General features: G+C 40.9%; 1 protein-coding gene and 1 long non-coding RNA gene across 2 annotated transcripts in view; both read right to left on the bottom strand.

Annotated features, from left to right (window-relative positions):
- Window positions 1-7374: 7374 nt before the first annotated feature.
- On the bottom strand, window positions 7375-8003 carry LOC122646280. Its single transcript, XR_006330585.1, has 2 exons — window positions 7952-8003; window positions 7375-7865 (listed from the first exon to the last, which is right to left on the bottom strand). It is a non-coding gene; the product is annotated as an uncharacterized LOC122646280 (long non-coding RNA).
- Window positions 8004-11233: 3230 nt separating this feature from the next.
- The window catches only part of LOC122646819 (disease resistance protein RPV1-like), a 29996-nt gene continuing 20541 nt past the window's right edge, over window positions 11234-20688 (bottom strand). Inside the window, exons 2-4 of the mRNA XM_043840423.1 lie at window positions 14547-15645; window positions 13647-13934; window positions 11234-13553 (exon numbers count right to left, since the gene is read on the bottom strand). Of these exons, the coding sequence (XP_043696358.1) occupies window positions 11430-13553; window positions 13647-13934; window positions 14547-15645 (3511 nt within the window). The 3' untranslated portion in view covers window positions 11234-11429. The remainder of the gene's footprint in view (window positions 13554-13646; window positions 13935-14546; window positions 15646-20688) is intronic.

Genomic DNA, 20688 nt, shown 5'->3' with positions numbered 1-20688 from the left:
TCCAATACCATTACACTGTGACAACCAGGCAACACTGCACATTGCCACCAATCCTGTCTTTCACGAACGCACCAAACACATCAAGATCGATTGCCATCTCGTTCGTGATAAGCTACAAGCCAGTTTAATTCGTCCGACCAAGATTGCAACAGGACTCCAACTTGCGAACATATTCACCAAGGCTCTTGGTCAAGACCAATTCCTGTTTCTTGCATCCAATTTATGCGTTCAAAATCTCCACGCTCCAACTTGAGGGGGAGTCTTATCCATCCACATTCCACCTCATCCATCTCATCAACCTCATCCATTTCACCAACTTCATCCACCTCATCCATTTCACCAACTTTCTCACCAACTTTCCATCCACCAACCTTCCATTTTCACCCATGTAACTATATTTGTTAAGATTGATTTTGTATAGCTGTAGATTAGGATTGATTGATCCTTGTACATTGTATATATATTACCTCATTCATTCAATGGAAGGCAAACTAGTATTAGCTCCGAATCCTGGTACTTCCTTACTAACATTCAATTTTAGGTTTACCAGTTCTGTATGATATCTAATAAATCTCAAATAGAGAGGAAAAAAAAAACAGCTTCTCTCAAGTTAAACCTAGCAGAGTACGTGATCCATGGACCAGGAAAACCATACCTTACTTGGCTTCCATCACTGACAGTTATGTTTCCTGTTTCGGCCATTGTTGTTGCCCTGCCCATAGGTTGTCCGGTTTCTTGGTTAAGTTTCACTCCTGCGGTAGATAAAAAGGTCAGGAGAATTCATAAAGGGACAATCGGGTAAGACTATTTAAGGAAAGTGGCATTATTATAGCTATATATATGTTCTAGATAAGAATATAAAGGAAAAGGGAGAATGCAAAAGCAACAAGAAGGTTTTGAAGAATCTTTGAATTTCTGTTCATAAAGGCTTTGGCAGTGGGAACTGGAAAATTAAAAGTGGCTTTGATAAAAATAGATTGGGATCCACAGCCAAGGCCATGGACCCAACATCCATTACTTTGGAATTATTTCTAGTAGAAACATAATTAGATAGTCAAGCAATGTATCAAGAGAGCATCTAGTTGTCAACCAGTGCGGGCACTTGCAATGCAGCCCTGAGAGCTCAACACGTAGAAGAAGCTTCATCCAATGATGCAAGTTTGATGCAAGGTAGTTTTTTTTTTCTTTGTCTTTCTTCTCGGTCTTAGCACCGTTGGATGTCGCATCTTTTGCGTGTCGAGCTCTCAATGTACCGCTAGAGTAGGGCACTACAAAGGATTTTTTTTCGATGGCAAATACCCCAACGATTGTACAAGATTCCTCTCTCTCTCTCATTCAGTGATGTGTCTGAACTGTGTATGCATTAGCCATAAAGCCTTGGATTCCCCCTTTAATCTCGGATCTAAATATTTTGGAGTTCTCTTGCGTCAACAATGTCCGAGCAAGCATTTGCAAACCGTTTTCTCCTTTGTCTGAAATCTGCAAATTTTACTAGATGATTTTTTCTGGGTAAAATGTCTGATCCAACGGTTCCTCCCCCTTCTCCGGTGCCAGAAGGACGCCATCATGTTCCATACTTGGAAAGAGGCAAGGTTGAGCTCTCCAAAGCCTTGTTCCAAATGGCTTCCATGGATGAACTGCAGTTGGCCAGTTGTGCCAAGTGGGAGATCCATGGACTCTCAAGTCTCAACTAAGATGCAACTTAGCAGTCACACGTTGCATATCTATTCTAACAATTTAGGTGGCCCGCAAGGATAAATACCTCTGGGAGGAGCAACCTTCTCCCCTTGGGACTCAAATTGTATTTCATCCGTATCTTCTTTGCCATTATTTTTTTGTTGGGGGAGGGGGGGGGGAGGGGGCGGGGTTGGTGTCGGATGTGTTGTTGGAGAGTCCAGGCTCTCCACAAAACCAAAAGATGAGTCCAACTCTGCCATGCAACTTGTAGAACCTTCATTATCTCCTTTGATTCAGTCAATTCCTTTTTAAGTCTCGATTCCACCTTCTCGTACGGACGCATAACAAATAAGTGCCGCAATCACTACCCTTCCAGCGGACCTTTATTGTCACACCCCAAACCACCCCCTGGGAGGATCGAGCGGGTAACCCGAATGTCAAACCGCATCCGCCAATCCCCAAGGATCCAGAAGCAGTACTTACATATCACAAACCACACAATGAGGGTAAAAAGGATAATAAATGAATATCAGAGTACAACGGAAGATCGAACTACCCACTGATGATTTATATCATTCATAATAAAATCCCAAATACCTATGTTATACCATATACATATCCATTTATGTTCAATAAGTACATTATCTTAGTAAATACACTTCTTGAAAGAAAGAAACTTAAATAATCACAAAATCGTCGCTAAGCAACAAGATGAGGAAGATCTACAATTCCCTCGATAGCTTCATCATCCATTGGCAAACCAGTACCTGCAAAATCAGCTAAAAAAAAAATATACAAGAGTGTGAACTCCACCGAGCCCGTGAATGAAATATCTCCATACATGCACATGCAAGCACAACCATATGAGTCCTACATGTGGTGCAGTTCATTTGATTTATTAGCCACCTAACATCACAACTAGGACAGGTTAGTGCTACTACAATCCCCAATATATGTATCCTTGGTGCGGGTTTTTAACCCCTTCCCGCGATACACCCATTGAGTTGTCGGAGAAGACCAGTCAGCTCCAGCATCCCTTCCTAGGTCAGCCCGACCGGCCCTCTAGGTTACCACTGTGCCACCACTAGCCCTATTGACTGATGGGCCTACTGACAGAGCAATGTCTTCTTGAGACATTGGCCTCACACATTTCTGTGCTACCACTACGTCCTAATGATCATGATGGGTCAACTGACCGAGCAATGACCTTCAGGACATTGGCCTCACACTTTTGTGGTATCCAACACCTAAACCCCTTTTGGCAAGGCTTCATAGCACGGGTGATGATTTCCTAGCCATATGCATTCTACATGACATAGTATGAGTCGGGAGGTGCCTCGCATCCCATTCCACGGGTCACCAATAGCCTCGTTTTCAAGCCGGCTACGGCATCTAGACTAGCAATTTTAGTGATATTGGACAAGTCAGGTGGTGTCAACCGCATCCCATTCTACGGGCTACCACCGACCTCGTTTCTATTTAGGCTAACAATTGATATGCAAGCATTTTAACAACAGTTCTCAACATAATTCCAATAAGAACATGAGAATATAAATAAAAAGATAGAAAAGTAAATTGTTATTGTTATCATAACTTATTAGCTATGTTACACCTGCACGTATGGTGTAATTCCACTCACCTTGACTATACTCCGCTGGTTCTAAAGACTGTCGATCCGCAAAGGTGCTCGGACACGAGTCACCGAACAGACAATCAAAGCCTAGGTAAATAAATTAGAAAAATCACATTAATATTCACCAAATTACCCTAGGAGACTAGGGGTGACCTTGGTCTAGCCTCCAAACCAAAGCAAGACACAAGACTGCCATGACAACAGCAGTGGTCGATTGGTACTGGTCCATCCAATGGACCAGTGGCAATGGACCAATAGGCTGCTGTGGCCAAAAATCAAAAAGGGGTTTATGGTTTTTGACCCAAAAGAGTGCCCAAGTACTATTTTAAGTAACTACAGGAGTTAGGGTCATGTTCTTCATTCATGGTTTGCACTGGTTGCTTGGACTGGTCTATCCAATAGACCAGTGACAATCAACCCATTGCTCCAAGTGTAGGAACAAGGCTAGAATGATGTGTTTTGTGTTAGGATTTATACCAAAGGCTCTGGAAAGGGTATTTCAGACCTTGGGGTAGGTCTGGGACATCACAGGTTTAGGTTACCTGCAGTGGTTGATTGGTACTGGTCCATCTAATGAACCAGTAGCAATGGACCAGTAGGGGGTTACAATCACATAATTGGAAAGGGCTCACACCAAGGGTTTTAGATGACACTATAGTTGTTCCATCAATGATTTGGGTCATGGTTCCATGCCAAATATGAGTTTGGTTGCCCGAAACCTATCTCGGGATGTCAGATTGGCTCTAAACAGAGGTACAGTGCATTGTTTTCAGCTGAGATTACATGCAGGGCTTCATATAGGGCATTATAGACCAAGAGGTAGACTAGGGGTAACACAGGTCTCAATTTTCTATAGTGGTCGATTCATAGTGGTTGATCCAATCGACCACTGCAATCAACCAGTGCATGAATAGCTTGAAAATTTAAAAGGTTAAGCTGTTTTGGCCTGGATCTTTGGATCTATGGGTTGCATGGATGATCAGGAGACATTTTTGGGTTCCATGCATGATAACCAACATGTACATGGTGGAAAATCAAACATGCATGGTGTTCTTGGGAGTTTGGGTACCCATGCTAGCATGATTGGTTGCTCATGCAAGGAACAGCAGAAATCATACAAGAGCAGGTTTAAATCTATGCAATAACAATTCTGTTTCAAGAAATACAGCCCTATATTAAGCATACATCTAAAATAAGCATAGCCTACACTTATTTCCATGGTCTAAGTCTACACCAAAGCATGGAAATTGATCATCTAAGGCTGGAAACAATATGTACAGCATGTAAACACCATAAACATGGTGGGTGTTGGGGCAGGTACAGCAGATTGCACATGCATGTATAGATTCAAGCTTAGAAGGCTACCCAAAACATGGTTTCTACCACAGAATTTGTGAAGGCAAAGTTGTATAGCAGGTTTCATGGAACACCGCATGGTTACAACCATGGAAAATAAGCAAGGGAAGGATTTACCTCAAAGAATCGCAAGCACAAAGAAGGTTTGAACACCTCCATGCTCTCCTTCTCCTCCTCTCCTTCTTCTCCTTTCTCTTTCTCCTTCTCTTTCTCCCTTCTTTCCAACGAAATGAATAGGAGAGATTTTTGGGTTGAGGCTGGTTTATATATAGGCCCAGTCACTAAGGCCTGCTTGCCTAAAGCAGTTTTATGAAGAATGCATTCTTGAAATTCATTCTACAATGCAATTGGCTTCAAAGTGGGCCCCACATGATCAAATTGTTAGGGTAATATCCCCAAAAGTCATTCTAGGTACGGGGAGGTGATCCGGGGTGCGAGACACTGGGCCCCACGCATCTGAGATGCATTCTGTGCAGTATAGCAGTACTAGTCGATCCAACTGGTTAATCTAATAGACCAGTAGGGATGGACCAGTAGGTAAAACCCTGTTGTTTTTGCATTTGGGTCCCACTGAGGCCTGTGTCATGCCTAGGGCATTGTCCTTGTATAATTTATGGCCATTAAACCATGTTTAAACATTTAAAATTGAATTTAATCTTGTTTTGATTAAGCAGGGGTTGTACCTTAGGTTGCTCATCAACTGGTGTATGGAACAGCAACACAGGTCTAGTAGTTGCCTCTGGATCGGTAGGTATGATATTACCAGAGATTCCCCTTAAAAAAATGAGCATCGGGTCGGTGCACCACAGGTTGCTAGTGGGTAAAACCCAGGATCCATCGAGTTTCGGACCTATATCCAAAAATTCAAATTAGCCCGTATTTTTTTGGGCACAGGTTTAACATTTATCGCCCCCAGTACTACTAGGGGTGCTATGCACATTGTGTGGTGCAGCACCACCCATGTGTGCACGGTGGGGCCCACTGTGCACACATGGGTGGTGTTGCGCCGCACGATGTGCACAGCACCCCCAGTAGTACTGGGGGTGATAATTTTCCCCTTCCAGCTTCCCCTTCGAGAGACATGTCGGAGTTTGAAGAAGAAGGTTGTGTAAAGGGGGTTTGCAAAAGGCTATAATTCAACTAAATGTACCATGATTCTTTGCCGATGCATAAACCTAAGATGATTTCTTTGATCCACGGCTCGACTAGACTGGCAGAGATTGAATTGCAGGTCATATGAGGAAGAGAATGGTGTGAGGAAGAGGATTGATTTTGGGGCTTTTAGATCCAAGGGTAAAACAGTAACTCTACCAATGGCCCAGGGTAATTTAGGGATTTAAAAAAAAATTAACTTGCTAACTTCATCACTTAATCGCATAAAACTAATGGTGTGGACTAACTTGTAATATAGTCCTTTAATTAAGGGAGACAGAAGTGAATTTTAAAATAAGAGGTGGTGAGTTAAGTATGAGAAAACTTACATAGGGTGTCATGTAATTTACCCCATTGTATATATGTCGAACTGGATCACACAGAGAGTCTTATATGGATTAACATCAATTGTTTGACTCTCTAATAGTTATCTTTGTCCCCATACCAATTGTGGTCTTTATCGTTGATGCCTTATATGACTATATGTCTGTGCGTTGGATTCACATTGTTCTTCTGTTAATGGAAGAGATGCTCAACATGGGATCAACTTCCCGATTAGGGAGAATATCTTGAGAAAATTTTCTGACAAAGATTAGACAAAAATCAGAGTACTTGGTGGCAGTTTATAAATTATTTATAAAATTATATTATTATTTAATAGGTATTTTGAACAATTATTGTTTCAAATAATTTTGTGTCCAACCTGCAATCAAGATTCTCTATTTTATGGGTTGGAGCTCTATGTGGGGTGCATGACCCTTGCCCGCGGGGGCCACTGAGAGCGCGAGTGTTGGCATCATGTGGGTTGGACTTTCACCTTTCATGGGGGCGGGTTGATCATTTCGCCCCCTCTATATCTGGACGTGGCTGGTACACTCCCCCATAGAGAACTTTTCTCCATATTTTATTTACTTAGACTAAGTCAAACTCACTTCAGCAGACTTAGTAGGACCACCCTATAAGATCCCCACCACTTAGCCTCTTACTCAACACAAGGATTAGAGTTTTTGCATTAGCTATATATTTTCCTTATAAGGAGAGGACAGGCAATCGATTGATTTCATGGGAGAGGGAATGCACCAAAATTGTAGATACATTCTCTCCTCTTCTTCATTTATGGGGTTTGTTCTAGGGTATAAGAAACCCTAATGTGAGTAGGCAAGACAATGTTGCAATTGACTAAGTTCGATGTTGGAAATGTTATATTCCTTCGGAGAATTAACCTACGTTTGTGGTTTCAAGGTAACACTAAGGATCTTTGTCCCCTACAGTTCCCTGTCCGGTCCAGTTCCCCAATGCCCCTAACAGGGGGGGAGACACAATGACCATCCTAACCCTGCCCGAACAGTCTGCTCGGGTGGGGTCCACCCCTTTAATAGAGGCATTGGGGAACTGGGCCGAGCAGGGAATTGGAGGAGATATTTTCCTAACAGTAAACCCTACCTTATCAGGTCATTGAAATACTCTATATGACACCTTCCACTGCCAATAACTTCATCCTACAAATTGTGGCCCTTTATTTTAGAAAAATTCACAACTACATATTTTTATTTTATGTAACAGATACATCATAACATTACAATAGATACACACATGATGATCTACAAACACTAGACAGTGTTGAACTAAAGAAAGACCACTCTTTGCACTCTTGGCTAGCTACCTGACAAGCCCACACCTTACTAACTAGTTACTATTATTCTTAACAGCAAAGCATGAAGCAGGAGTCACACACTTGCAACCTTCAGCACAGTTATAGAACGGTTTTCCTGCATTAGGGGTCTCTGTCTTATAGATCTCACATGCCCACCCATCCTCGCATTTGCAGAAAGTCTTGCCTCCTCCCAATCCACCAAAACCCTCAGGGATGCTGCTTGAGGTAGTACTGATACCTGCATCTGTCACGCTCACGCAGGTGCAACCTTTGCCACACTTGAAGAACACCTTGCCGGCATCTGGGCCTTTAGTTTTGGTGATCACACAAGTCCACCCTTCCTCACAGTGACAGAAAGCTTTTCCTTCTCCTTCAATTTTAGGTTTACCAATCCTGTATGATATCAAATAATTCTCAAAAAGTAAAAAAAAAAAACAGCTTCTCTCAAGTTAAACCTAGCAGAGTGAGGGAAACCATACCTTACTTCGCTTGTGTCACTGACAGTAATGCTTCCTGTCTCGGCCATTGTTGTTGTAAGTTTCACTCCTGCTCTAGATAAAATGATTAAGGAACACAATCAGGTAAAACTATTAAGGAAAGTGGCATTATTATAGCTATATGTTCTAGATAAGAAAAGGGAAAAGTTTTCATACACGGCTGTGTAAGCCGTGTATGTGAGAGGGTCTCTCACAAAGAGTTGGAAAAGTCATGAATCCCACCCATTAATTAATGCCTTGAAACTCCCACCCTCTCACATACACGGTTTACACGATCGTGTATGAAAACTTTCCCCGAAAAGAAAATAAAGGTAAAGGAAAAATGCAAAAGCGACAAGCAAGTTTTGAAGAATCTTTGTATTTCTGTTCATAAAGGCTTTAGTAGTGGGAACTGGAAAATTAAAAGTGGCTTTAATAGAAATAGATTGGGATCCACAGCCAAAGCACAACTCGTCTTTCAGAAAAATCAGGTGAGTCGACCTTGTCAAACTCAATCAAGGCGAGACACGTTTTTTAAAAATTTTAATGCAATAAATAAGTATATATTATTAAAAAATAAGAAAAAAATGCATAAAAATATGAGAAAACCAAAAAAAATAAAAAAATTCAAGGAATTATATATCAACGCATTTTGAGTTTATACCATTGAACAAGAAAAGGGAGTCAAGAAGTTAAGGGTTTCTTACTGTTTTAGAATACGGATTTACTATTTTACTCAACTCAATTTCTAAGTGAACCGGCTTTATGATTTTTTAAAAAGCGACTAAACTCGTCAAGTTTGTCATGACTTAGGTAAAAATATCGAGTCTTATTTGACTAGGACGATTTATAACCCAATCTCGTCATTTTTTACCTTGGCCTAGTATACACGATTCTTGACCAGGTTTTTCGAAATTTTGACTCAACTCGGGCAACTCGCCCTAGTCAAAACCCAGTTTTCCAACTACGATTGATGGTTGATCGATATAAATTATATAGGGCAAGAGATCTCTGCTTGGTCGCATGATCTCTACACCAGCATTTGGACCAATGGGAGAGCATATCTCAATATCCATCAAGGGAGCAAGGGTGTAATTTCATGGTGTCCTGTGAGAGAGCGTAGGGGGTACGATCAAGTAGGGATCTTTTTCCCTATTATATAATATATTGTTTTTCATAGTGGGTGGTTAGGGTCAAGGTTAGAACTTAGAAGTGGAGGTGAAGATAGGGTGAGGGGTGGGAATGGGACTGGGGTTCAGAGGGGTAAATTTGATGAAAATTTATTTATTTTGAATAGGACTAGCCCAATAAACCAACTCAAACCTCACTTTTCATACTTAGGATGCCCCAAATGTTACTTTCCCAAACTTAAGGCAACTCAGATGTAATTTATCTTATTATATTATCCATCATGACTATCCTCACATTTGTAGATTTGTAGATTGGATCAGAGAGATTATTGAATCAAACTATCAAAGGTCTCTTTGTAGATTTGTAGATCGGATCGATTCAGCCCTACTGTTCTTTTTTGTGTTCTCTGCTATTGGATGGTTTTCTTGCTTTGCTTTTTCCACTATCTAACTAAAGGTCATCAAGTATATAATTAAAATAAGAAAGAGTTACAAAGTTAACATCTAGGCATACGCATACGAATACATGAAACAATTTAGCCTGAGAAGCCCCATCTTCGTTAATGGCATCAGCAGGGAACAACTCAGATTAACAAAGATTTAAAGATTTAACTAGAAAACTGATATCATATTAATTTGGAGAACCTTGACTGCACCAAGAAGGTTCAAGATTGTTTTACCTAGTGTGCTTGTTGGAGGAAGAATCACTATTTGGAGGAAGAATGCTCTTCAGGTTAGCAAATCTAACTTATTCTTATATTATTTGTTATTCATGGGATGCGAAAGAAAACCTGAATCGATTACTTTCCGCTGCGCATTCGGGTATAAGATGGTTTCCTTTTTCCATGGGATGGTTAAAGAGATCGATGTGATAAGAAATTTTATCCATTCATAAATTTGATTTTGATTGATTTCCTTATTTATCTAATGGGAAGAACCAAGAGATATGATCCCATGACTACCAACAGATCCCACATGTTGTGGGTTGGGTTGACAAAGAAAGGGAAGGGAAGGAAATAATGAACTATTTACTTTGCAAGTGAGGTAGGATTTCATGAGAAAGAGAGAGATAAACACAAAATGAACTTTTTTATGAACAATACTACTAATTGCTCAGTGGCTTGCAAGTAAAGTGAATGGCCCCAAGAGGTTAAGGTATTGACTCTCTTGTTTCACATAAGGGTGTTATGTAGTTCGGTGCAATTTTTTTAGGTGACATCAAAACCGAACTGTTTAATGTGAAACCATTTATAAAGGATTTCGGTTTTTACCATAAATGCTTAGTTATTGTCATTACATAGTCCTAGTATTTGTTTTGGTTTAAATGATTTTCTAAAACGGTTTACCATTTCGATTCGGTTTAACCCATTTAACTAAACAATCTCAATCTTAAAACCACAACCAAACCATATAATAAACGGTTTCATGGTTTCAATGTAAACAACTTAGTTTGCTTTCGATTTGATTTTGACACCCTTGCATAAGACACCCCTCCCCCACCCCTATAGTGGTTTTTTAAAAAAAATCTCTTATAGCTTAGGTAAAAAAAAGCCAATAAAGGTTACATGGGGTGGTTGGAGGCTTCGTGTAACCGGGGTTTTCCCTTGGGCAACCATAAACCTGGGCAGGTTTAAGGGTGTCCTCGTCACCAAAAAAAAAATACAAAATTCCTACCAAATTGACAGGATTTTGAAAATGAGTGGGGTGGGAAAAAGTGAGGTTCCACATCACTAGACAAGAAAAATACATTTAATGAGGTTGCTTGGAAGTTTCCAACCCTACTTAATCAAACACTCGATCCCATTTGTGTGACGGGGACTTAGGTGGGGTGAGAAAATTGGGGTGGGAGCATGCTGATGTGGCATTTCAAAATCCCACCCCAACCTTGTTTGTTTAACCTTGGGTGATGAACTTACAAAAGCTCAAGGAATGACATTACATGCTTTGTCTGCTAACGGGACACTTGAAAATCTAACCCCTATGCTATCCAAAGTCCCACAAAAAATTAATATCATCTTTAAGCAGGGAAAAAAAAAAACTATGGTGTTGCAAAAGATGATGAGAGAGAGAGAGAATTGCAGCGAAAACAAAGGGTCGGAGGAGGTACCTGGAATGATGACCATTGAAGCTCATGCTCCTGAAACAAGGTCATCTATTAAAGATTTTGATTATGTATCTCATATCTAATGGCTTAAACTCTTTCTTAGGAGTTTCCTGTGCCCTTCCTCAATGTTACACAGTTCATAATGCTCAAGGGCTTTCACATTGTCTCACCATGGATATGCTCCCTTCAACATACACACAAAAACCCCAAGGATCCAATAAGTCAGCAACTAGAATCTTAGCTTCTTTCAGTCTCCCATCAGTAGATCAGTCAAATTTCTTAAGTGGGAGAGAACTGGAAAATTTTTAATGGAAATGCACCCATTAATATCCAAACTTTCTAATGATTCCAATCTATCGACACCTTGAATCTTGATTAACTTCTTGCAGTGTGTAATGTGGAGATACTTCAACTTTCTTAAGTTTGAGAGATCTGGTAAGCTTTCAATGGATGTACACATGCAGAGTTTCAGTTCTTCCAAGGATTCCAATTTATCAACTCCCTGAATTTCAGTTAGCTTCTCACAATCTTCAATGCATAATTTCAGTAACTTGTTTAAATTTGACAGATCTGGTAATCTTTCCAAGGACATGCACTCACGAATATACAAGTTTTCTAAAGATTCCAATCTGTCGAGGCCTGGAATCTCAGTTAGCTTATTGTAGCCTGTGATGCATAGATACTCCAAGTCTTTTAAATTTGACAGATCTGGTAATCTTTCAATGGTCGTAGACCCGCATAATTCCAATTTTTGCAAGGACTCCAACCTGTGAAGACCTGGAATCTCAGTTAACTTCCCACATTTCTCAATCCATAATTCCTTTAACTTGTTAAAGTTTGAAAGATTTGGTAATCTTTCCATTGAGTATAACCGCCCGAGTAGTATGGATTTTAGGTTCTTCAAGGTTGACACATCTGGTAATGTTTTTAATGAGATGGCACCAGTAATCCACAATTCTCTTAAGGATTCCAATCCCTCAAGGGATCCAATTTCTGATAGCTTTAGCATGCCCGATTCCTCACGAGGTTCTATATATAATTCCTCCAATTTCTTCAAATTCGATAAATCTGGTAATCTTTTGATTGATGGACACCCAATCATCTTCAATATTGTCAGAGATTCCAAATCCTCAAGGCCCTCAATCTCAGATAACTCCTTGCAGTCATAGATTTCTAATACTCGAAGTCTTCTTGAGTCTGATAGTTTCGAAATTTTTTTTAATGACTGGCACTGCATTATCGTCAACAGCTCCAGGGAGTCCAACCCCTCAAGGTCCTCAATCTCTGACAAAATGCTGGAGCCACTGAATATTAATTCCTTCAGTTTTTTTGAGTATGAAAGCTTTGGCATTTTTCTTAACAATCTGCAGTCCTCCATCGTCAACAGCTCCAAGGAGTCAAATCCATCGAGGAATTCAATTTCTGCAAGTCTCTGGCAACCATCAAGATTTAATCTCTCCAAATTTTTCAAGCACGACAAAGCTGATAGTTTTTCCATTGAATGGCAATCTGCAGCATCTAAGATTGTTAAACTTGAGGGAACATCTGAGATGTACTGAATTGAATTGCAATCTGCAACATATAGTCCGGTTAAACTTGAGGGAAGATTTGAGATATATTGAAGCTTCCGGCAAACTTTTAAACTGAGTATCTTGAGTCTTGTAAGACCATTGACTGTAGTTGGAATCTCTACCAGACTCTTACAGACATCAAGGCACAATACCTCTAAATTTGTTAGGTTTGAAAGCCTTGGGAGTGATTTCAGCGATCTGCATCCTGAAGCATCTAAGTATTTCAAACTTGAAGGAAGCTCTGGGAGTGACTGAAGATCATTGCACCGCTTTAAATCAAGTACTTGCAACAAAGAAAGGCTAGAGATTGTTGTTGGAAGGCTACAAAATGCATTCCCATCTAGTCTCAGTATTTTTAAAGACGATAGGCTCCCTATAACACCAGGAATTCCCCCTTCCTGGATAACACAAAAACTGGCAGTAAAAGTTTCTAAATTTTTCAGATGACCCATGGAATCAGGTAACTTTTTCATAGAAGAACCATCAATGCAAAGCTCCGTCAAGCTCTCCATGCAGCCCAGTTTTTCTGGCAACTTGTTGAGACTCGCACACTCATTTAAGTTGAGGTTTCTGAGAGAGTTCAACTCACAAATATCAACTGGCAGATCCACTAGACTGCTGCAGTCCTTCATATTCAATGTGACTAAACTCTTAAGATGACCAATGGAGGGGTCAATCTTAACCAAATTTTTGCAGTCTTTAAGAATCAATACCTCCAGGCATAGATTTGCAGAAAATTCAGGGGTTATTGATAGTTGTCCACACCTCGTGAGATTTAGAACTTTGAGATTTTCAGCCACCTACAAGATAGAAAAGAAACTGAACTCTCAGAGGTTGATTTTAAGGAAGCCTACAATTGATAACAAGAAAGAAAGGGAAACGCTATATGATACCTTGATATGGTCCCAACCCATCCAGTTTTGTGAGACTTCACTGTCTGACAGATCAAGAACAGCCAAATTCATTGGATGAAAATTAGTTAGTGTAAATTCCCAAGGGCATCCTTTCCAGCAAAGCCATCTCAGTTCTGAAAATGAATGCACAAAATTTTGAGAAAAATGTGCATAATCAACTTGGAGTAACCTCAGTCTAGTCATTGCATCAAATCCTTCACTTATCAAACATTGGCTCCTTGATCTATGTCCGAAGTCAATGCTAAGTCCTTCAACTTTTCTTGTCCCCTGCAAAATAAAGAACCTTGTATACGAATATTATTATAGACAAAACTAGATAATGTTCATGAAGTTGGTGAACTAATGCATTTACGAATTATCACTTTGTTGGACATTGGGTGATTCCACGTTAGGAAGGACCCACCCTTCGCATGGTGATATTCTAACAAAAGCATGTCATATGGGTAAGAAGTGTTACGAAAGTTATACAAATTCACAAAATTGTCACTAACATCTAATAGTTACATAATGGAGGTGTGTGGCATTTGTTAATTTTGCACTCCTCTGAACCATGTTTTGACCCCTATTACATACTTAAATAGGGCTGAAACTTGGCCAGTGAGATGAGTGCTGGTTAGATCCTCAATAGCATAGAGCGATCCATGTATATCATTTCGTACCATGAAGCAAAGTTCACAAACCATGGTTTACCAAAAAAAAAAATGTGAACATGTCTATGAACCTTTCAAAAAGTTAACAAATGTTTTCTAAATATTTGGTTTAACGAACATTATCTTTTGATGATTTGATTTTTTTCTTTAGAAATATATGATTACCTTACATAAATATTGATTGCAAACACAAATTAAAGAGTGTAGAGATCATTTATTATTTACATACCAGCTGTTGATTGAATATTTTCAAGACTTCCTCATGAGACCAAATCCTACTACGTTTCCCTGGCTCCTTATGGTTTTCTTGACGTACGATTTCCCTTCCAAGATCTCGAAGCTGATCATGAATTCTTAACTCATTGTTTTCACCAATCTTTACCATAGATTTTAGACAAAGAACCTCAATTCCTGTCTCAGGAAAAAAATCACACCCATGCCATATGTAACACGCAATATACTTATCCATTCCTCCGAAAAAACAAGCAATATCAAGAAAAATCTCTTTCTCCTCATAATCTAAACCATCATAACTTATTCTCAACTTCTTCTGGACTTCCGTATGAGGAATTTTTTCCAACTTCTTTAATGTGTCTATCCATACTGGTTTCCTCATGCGAAAAAGAGATGAACCTACTACCTCAAGAGCCAAGGGAAGTCCTCCTGTAGTTTTTACCACCGCTTTTGAGAGGTCCAAATATTCTTCTGGAGGTTGGTCAATTCCAAAGGCATGTTTGCTAAGTAGTTGAAGAGATTGATCTGCATCCATTTCACTGGGCTCATAAGTCCTGTCTACTTTGTAAACATATAAGATGTGCTTATCTCTGGTTGTGATAATAATCCTGCTCCCCAAACCAAACCAATCAAGCTGCTGAACTAATCCATGTAATTGAATAATTTGATCCACATCATCAAGAATAATAAGAACTTTCTTGTTACGGAATCTTTCTTTGATCACATTAATTCCTTCATCAACATTATTGATGCTTGCTTCTTGTTTCAAGATGTTGGAGATAAGTTGATTTTGCAAACGGATAAGACCTCCATGTTGTTGTTGAGAAGTTTCTCGGACATCTGCAAGAAAGCTACATCCATCAAAGTGATGAGAGATTGTATTGTACACAACCTTTGCAATGGTTGTCTTGCCAATACCACCAACACCATGTATCCCCAAAATTTGTATATCTTTAGATTCAATGTTCAACAACTTCATCATTTCTTCTACATGAGGTTGGATACCGACCAGCTTGTCAGAAACAATCAAGGGGATCCTTTTCAATTTACCCCAAACTGTTTTGACAACTAATTTTACTAGCTTCCCTTCGTGCCTGCATAATTAAACGAAAAGGACAATGAATGAAAAAAGAAAAGGAAAGCAATGATAAGAGTCTGACAACTGAAACTTTAAGTGAATTAGGTGAACTAAATCAGATTAGGAAACTTTTATTTTACATCTTATTTTTCTTTATCTGCTTCCCTATTGATTCTCCACTAACTTTTTTGACAAGTAGGCAAAGAGATCAAATCCTGCTCCATGTAGGATGTAAAAGTTTTATTTTACATCCTAGAAGGCTGTGGGGTGTATTGGCTAACCAATTTGTTTAACAGGATTATGGACACTAGGAAGATGCCAGCTGAATGGAGGAGAAGCATTGTAGTCCCGATCTACAAAAACAAAGGTGATATCTAAAGCTACAATAACTATAGAAGCATAAAGCTAATGAGCCACACTATGAAACTTTGGGAGAAGGTTATTGAAGCCCACTTGAGAAGAGAGACTCATATTTCGGTGAGAACCAATTTGGCTTTATGTCAAGTAGATCCACGACAGAAGCTATCTAGTTATTGAGGAGACTAATGGAAAGATATAGAGATAGCAAGAAGGACCTACATATGGTCTTTATTGACCTAGAAAAAACCTATGACCGAGTCCTTAGAGATTTAATCCGGCATGTTCTACTGAAGAAAGGGGTGAAAAGTAAATATGTGGATGCAATTAAAGATATGTATGACGACATGGTGACTAGTGTGAGATCTGTGGGAGGTCAGGGCAAGAAATTCTCAATTACGATTGGGTTAAATCAGGGATCAGCCTTAAGCCCTTATCTATTTGCGCTTATCATGGACAACCTAACCATGAGCATCCAAGACGAGGTCCCATGGTGTATGCTCTTTGCCAAAGATATTGTTTTGGTGGATGAGAGAAAAGAAGGGACTAGTGCCAAGTTAGAGCTATGGAGATCAACCTTAGAAACAAGAGGCTTTGAGATTAGTAGAATGAAGACGAAGCATATGATGTGTAATTTTAGTCACACTAGGAGGGATGCTGACATGGTGCGAATTGAGGAAAGAGAGATACTGCAAAGCAACTATTTTAGATATTTGGGGTCAATCACAAATAAAGATGGTGACATAGAAGATGAGTTCACAGGGAATCAAATTGGGATGGATGAAGTGGAGAGGTGCATCCAAAGTGTTATGTGTTGTGTGACCATATCCCTTTAAAGCTTAATGGAAAATTCTATACGATTATTGTTCGACCGGCTACAATGTATGGTTCAAAATGTTGGGCGGTCAAGAAGTGTCATATCGAGAAGCTATGTGTAGTAGCGATAAGGATGTTAAGATGGATGTGCGGAAAAACTAGAAAGGATAAAGTACGAAATGAACGTATTAGAATTGACTTGGGAGTTGCCCCGATCAATGACAAGCTCCGAGAGAATCATTTTGGTGGATGAGACAAAAGCAGAGATTAATGCTACGTTAGAGTTGCGGAGATCGACCTTAGAAACAAGGGGCTTTAAGATTAGTAGATCAAAGACGGAGTATATGATGTGTAACTTCAGTCACACTATGATGGATGGTAATGTGGTGAAAATTGAGGAGAGAGAGATATCGCCAATTGACTATTTCAAATATCTGGGGTTTATCATACACAAAGAAGGTATCATAGATAATGATGTTTCACAAAGAATTAAAGTGGGATGGATGGAATGGAGAGGTGCGACTAGAGTATTGGGTGACCGACACATTCCTTTAAAGCTTAAAGGAAAGCTCTACAAGACTGTTGTTCGACCTGCTATATTGTATGGGGCGAATGTTGGGCAGTTAAGAAGTGCCATATAGCAAAGCTATATGTTGCAACGATGAGGATTTTAAGATGGATGTGCGGCAAAACTAGGAAGGATAAAGTAAGGGACGAACGCATTATAGTTGATGTAGGAGTCACCCCAATCAGCGACAAGCTCCGAGAATGTCGTTTGAGGAGGTTTGTGTTGGAATATCCACGCATAAGGCAAAAAAAGAATAGTCCCACATCAGATATGAAAGGGGATGTGGGTGGATTAATAGATATTTGGGCACTCTCTCTTTAATGGCTAGCTTTTGAGGATGAGACCCAAATCCCTAACAAGTGGTATCCCAGCCAAGGCGTGGAAATTTCCGTTTGGCCAAGGATTCTCGGGGTTTGATCTCAGGCTCCACGTCAGCTCCTGCGTGGAGGGGGAGATCGGGATCTCAGGCTCCACGTGTTTGCCATCCGCGTGGAGGGGGAGATTGTTGGAATATCCACGCATAAGGCAAAAAAGAATAGTCCCACATCGGATATGAAAGGGGATATGGGTGGATTAATAGGTACTTGGGCACCCTCTCCTTAATGGCTAGCTTTTGAGGATGAGACCTAAGTTCTTAACAGTTTGGCCATGTGTAACGGAGGCCTAGGGCCCGCCCCAATAAGGAGAATTGATCTCATACCGATTAAAGAAGCTAAAAGAGCTAGGGGCAGGCCCAAAATGACCATAGGTGAGGTTGTGAAGAATGACATACTTAGTCTGGTTCTTGTGCCAAGTATGACCTCAAATAGAGCCTTTTGGAGGGCAATGATCCATGTTATCGACACCATGTAGCTAAGATTTTTCTGATTCCCTAGGCTATCCTCTTTCCTCTTACTTTCCTTTTTCATTTTCCATTACTTACTTTCTTATCCCATCTCTTCATTTTTAACCTGCATAATCTCTTCATTCCTCTTACTTTGTTTTTGATAGGATCCATGTAGCCAACCCCATTTAGTTGGGATAATGCTGAGTTGTTGTTGTTAAACCTGGTTACGTGGCGTAGCAAGAAACAGACCACCATTTCCAGGTCCAGTGCTGAGGCAGAGTACAAAGCCATGGCTCATACTACTGCTGAGTTGATGTGGATTCGGTTTTTACTTCTCGAGATGGGTTTTCCCGTGCCAACATCTATGAAGATGTATTGTGACAACCAAGCAGCGGTCTACATTGCTAGTAATCCTGTCTTTCAGGGGAGGACTAAGCATATTGAAGTGGATTGTCACTTTGTTTGGCATGCAATCTTGAAGAAGCTGATCAAGACTCCTTTTGTTCCTTCGTCAGATCAGCTAGCTGACGCGTTCATAAAGTCCATGTTTGCTTCTAGTTTTCATACTTGTTGTAACCAGCTGAGCATAGGTAATGTATATGCTCCAGCTTAAGTGAGAGTGTTGAGTTTCTAGGTGTATTTTGGTCTTATGGGCTGTGACACTGTTCATGTGAACAGTGACATGAACATTTTTTTTTGGTAAATGAATATATTACTGAACCCCAAGAGGGGGCAAGGGAGAGCGAACCAAAGAAACAATATACAAGAAGGAGAAGAAGGAAAAGAAAAGAAGGGGGGAGAGAGGAGAGAAAAATAAGGGGGGGCGATCGACCAGCCTACGCAAAGGAGGAAGACTGTGAAAGGGCCGAATCAAGGCCCCAAAAAGTCAAAATGTGCCTATTTCTATGGCTATCTAGGCAGGGCCTCTGTCTGACACTACTGAGCTTGGTGGACACATCGAAGGAGATGGCTTCCCAAATCACATCAAACGATCTAGAGTTGGAAGTCCATCTCCTGAGGTTCCTCTCCATCCAAATATGATGAATAGTGGCGCTAAAGACTAGCTTCTCGATTGTGTCACAAATGGAGTTCCCAGAAAAGGAGTTGAGCAACCAATGCCATTCACGATCAAAGCTTCTGATCCTTCTATTACGCGGCCAGATGGAGGATAATGCCTTATTCCAAATGGTAGAGGTAAAGGGTAGTCAAAGAAGAGATGGGGGATATCTTCACGGCCATTCCAACAAAGGTTGCAAGAGGGAGGAGCTGGGATAGTGCGGTGAATCAGGAAGGCTTGGGTGGGCAGGCAAAGTCTTAGGGCTCTCCAAACAGTTAGGCTATGGCGGGGAATATGGCCTTTAAACCAGACTAACTTATGCCAGGGGACAGGGGTCTCTGGAAAGGTTCCAGGCAGAGGAGGATGAGAAGGTGCCTATAGGGGAAGGGAGCCAGGTGACTTTATCCGCATGGGCGAGGGGGTTCTGAGGTAACAGGGGTAGGGTAGCCCAAATCAGAGAGATGATGTCAGGGTTGAGCCAAGGGTGGGGGGTCCAAAAGCCAGAGGAAATGAGAGAGGAGACAGTGGCGGCCTTGGGTAGGCCAGAATAAAAGATGGCCCTGGCGCCCAACAAATTATAGAGGATACCTAAGGGGTGCCAATGATCCAGCCAGAGGGAGGTGGAGGAGCCGTAAAAAATGGAAGAGGAGATACCATGGAGGGCTAAAGGGCGGAGGGTGAGGATCTTGCGCCAAATCCAAGAGGAGTTGGCAAGGATGGGGACAGTCCAGATGGAGTCAAATTTAAGAAGATGAGTTTAAGAATGCCCGCCGTGTTGGAGTCACGGATACGGCGGATCCCCAGGCCACCCTCAGATTTAGGGAGGCAGATGGATTTCCAACTAAGAGGGTGGAGGAATCTAGGGTTGTCACTACCCTTCCAAAGGAAGGAGCAGAAGATGCGCTCAATGGACTTGATGGTGGAATTGGGGATGTAGAAGATACCAGTCCAGTAGATGTAGGTTGCTTGGAGAACCGAACGGATACATTCGAGTCTACCAGCATAAGAAAGGAGCTTACCTTTCCAAAGCTGGAGACGCTTCCGAATGTTGTCGAGCATAGGAGTGCAGTGGTGGCTGGAGAGCCTGCCAGGGATCAGGGGGAGGCCGAGATAGGTGACAGGAAGAGACCCAATAGAGAAACCTGTCAAGAGATGGAGGGATTCTTTTGAGGAGTCCGAAATGCCAGAGAGAAAAATTTTGGATTTGAGGAGGTTGACACGGAGGCCGGATAGAGACTCAAAGAGATGAAGGGAGTCCATAATGGCAGAGATGGAGGAGTAGGACGCCTTAGAGAAGACCATCAGGTCATCAGCAAATGCCAGATGAGAAAGATTGATCTAGTTGCATTTAGGAAGAGGGGAGATGAGGTAGAGGTCGGTTTTGGTTTGGAGGCTTCTGGATAGGACTTCCAAGGCAAGGGAGAATAGGAAGGAG

Source organism: Telopea speciosissima, chromosome 11 (genome assembly GCF_018873765.1).
Source record: "Telopea speciosissima isolate NSW1024214 ecotype Mountain lineage chromosome 11, Tspe_v1, whole genome shotgun sequence".
In the NCBI taxonomy this organism is placed as follows: domain Eukaryota; kingdom Viridiplantae; phylum Streptophyta; class Magnoliopsida; order Proteales; family Proteaceae; genus Telopea; species Telopea speciosissima.
This window is presented reverse-complemented; position numbering and strand designations above follow the sequence as displayed.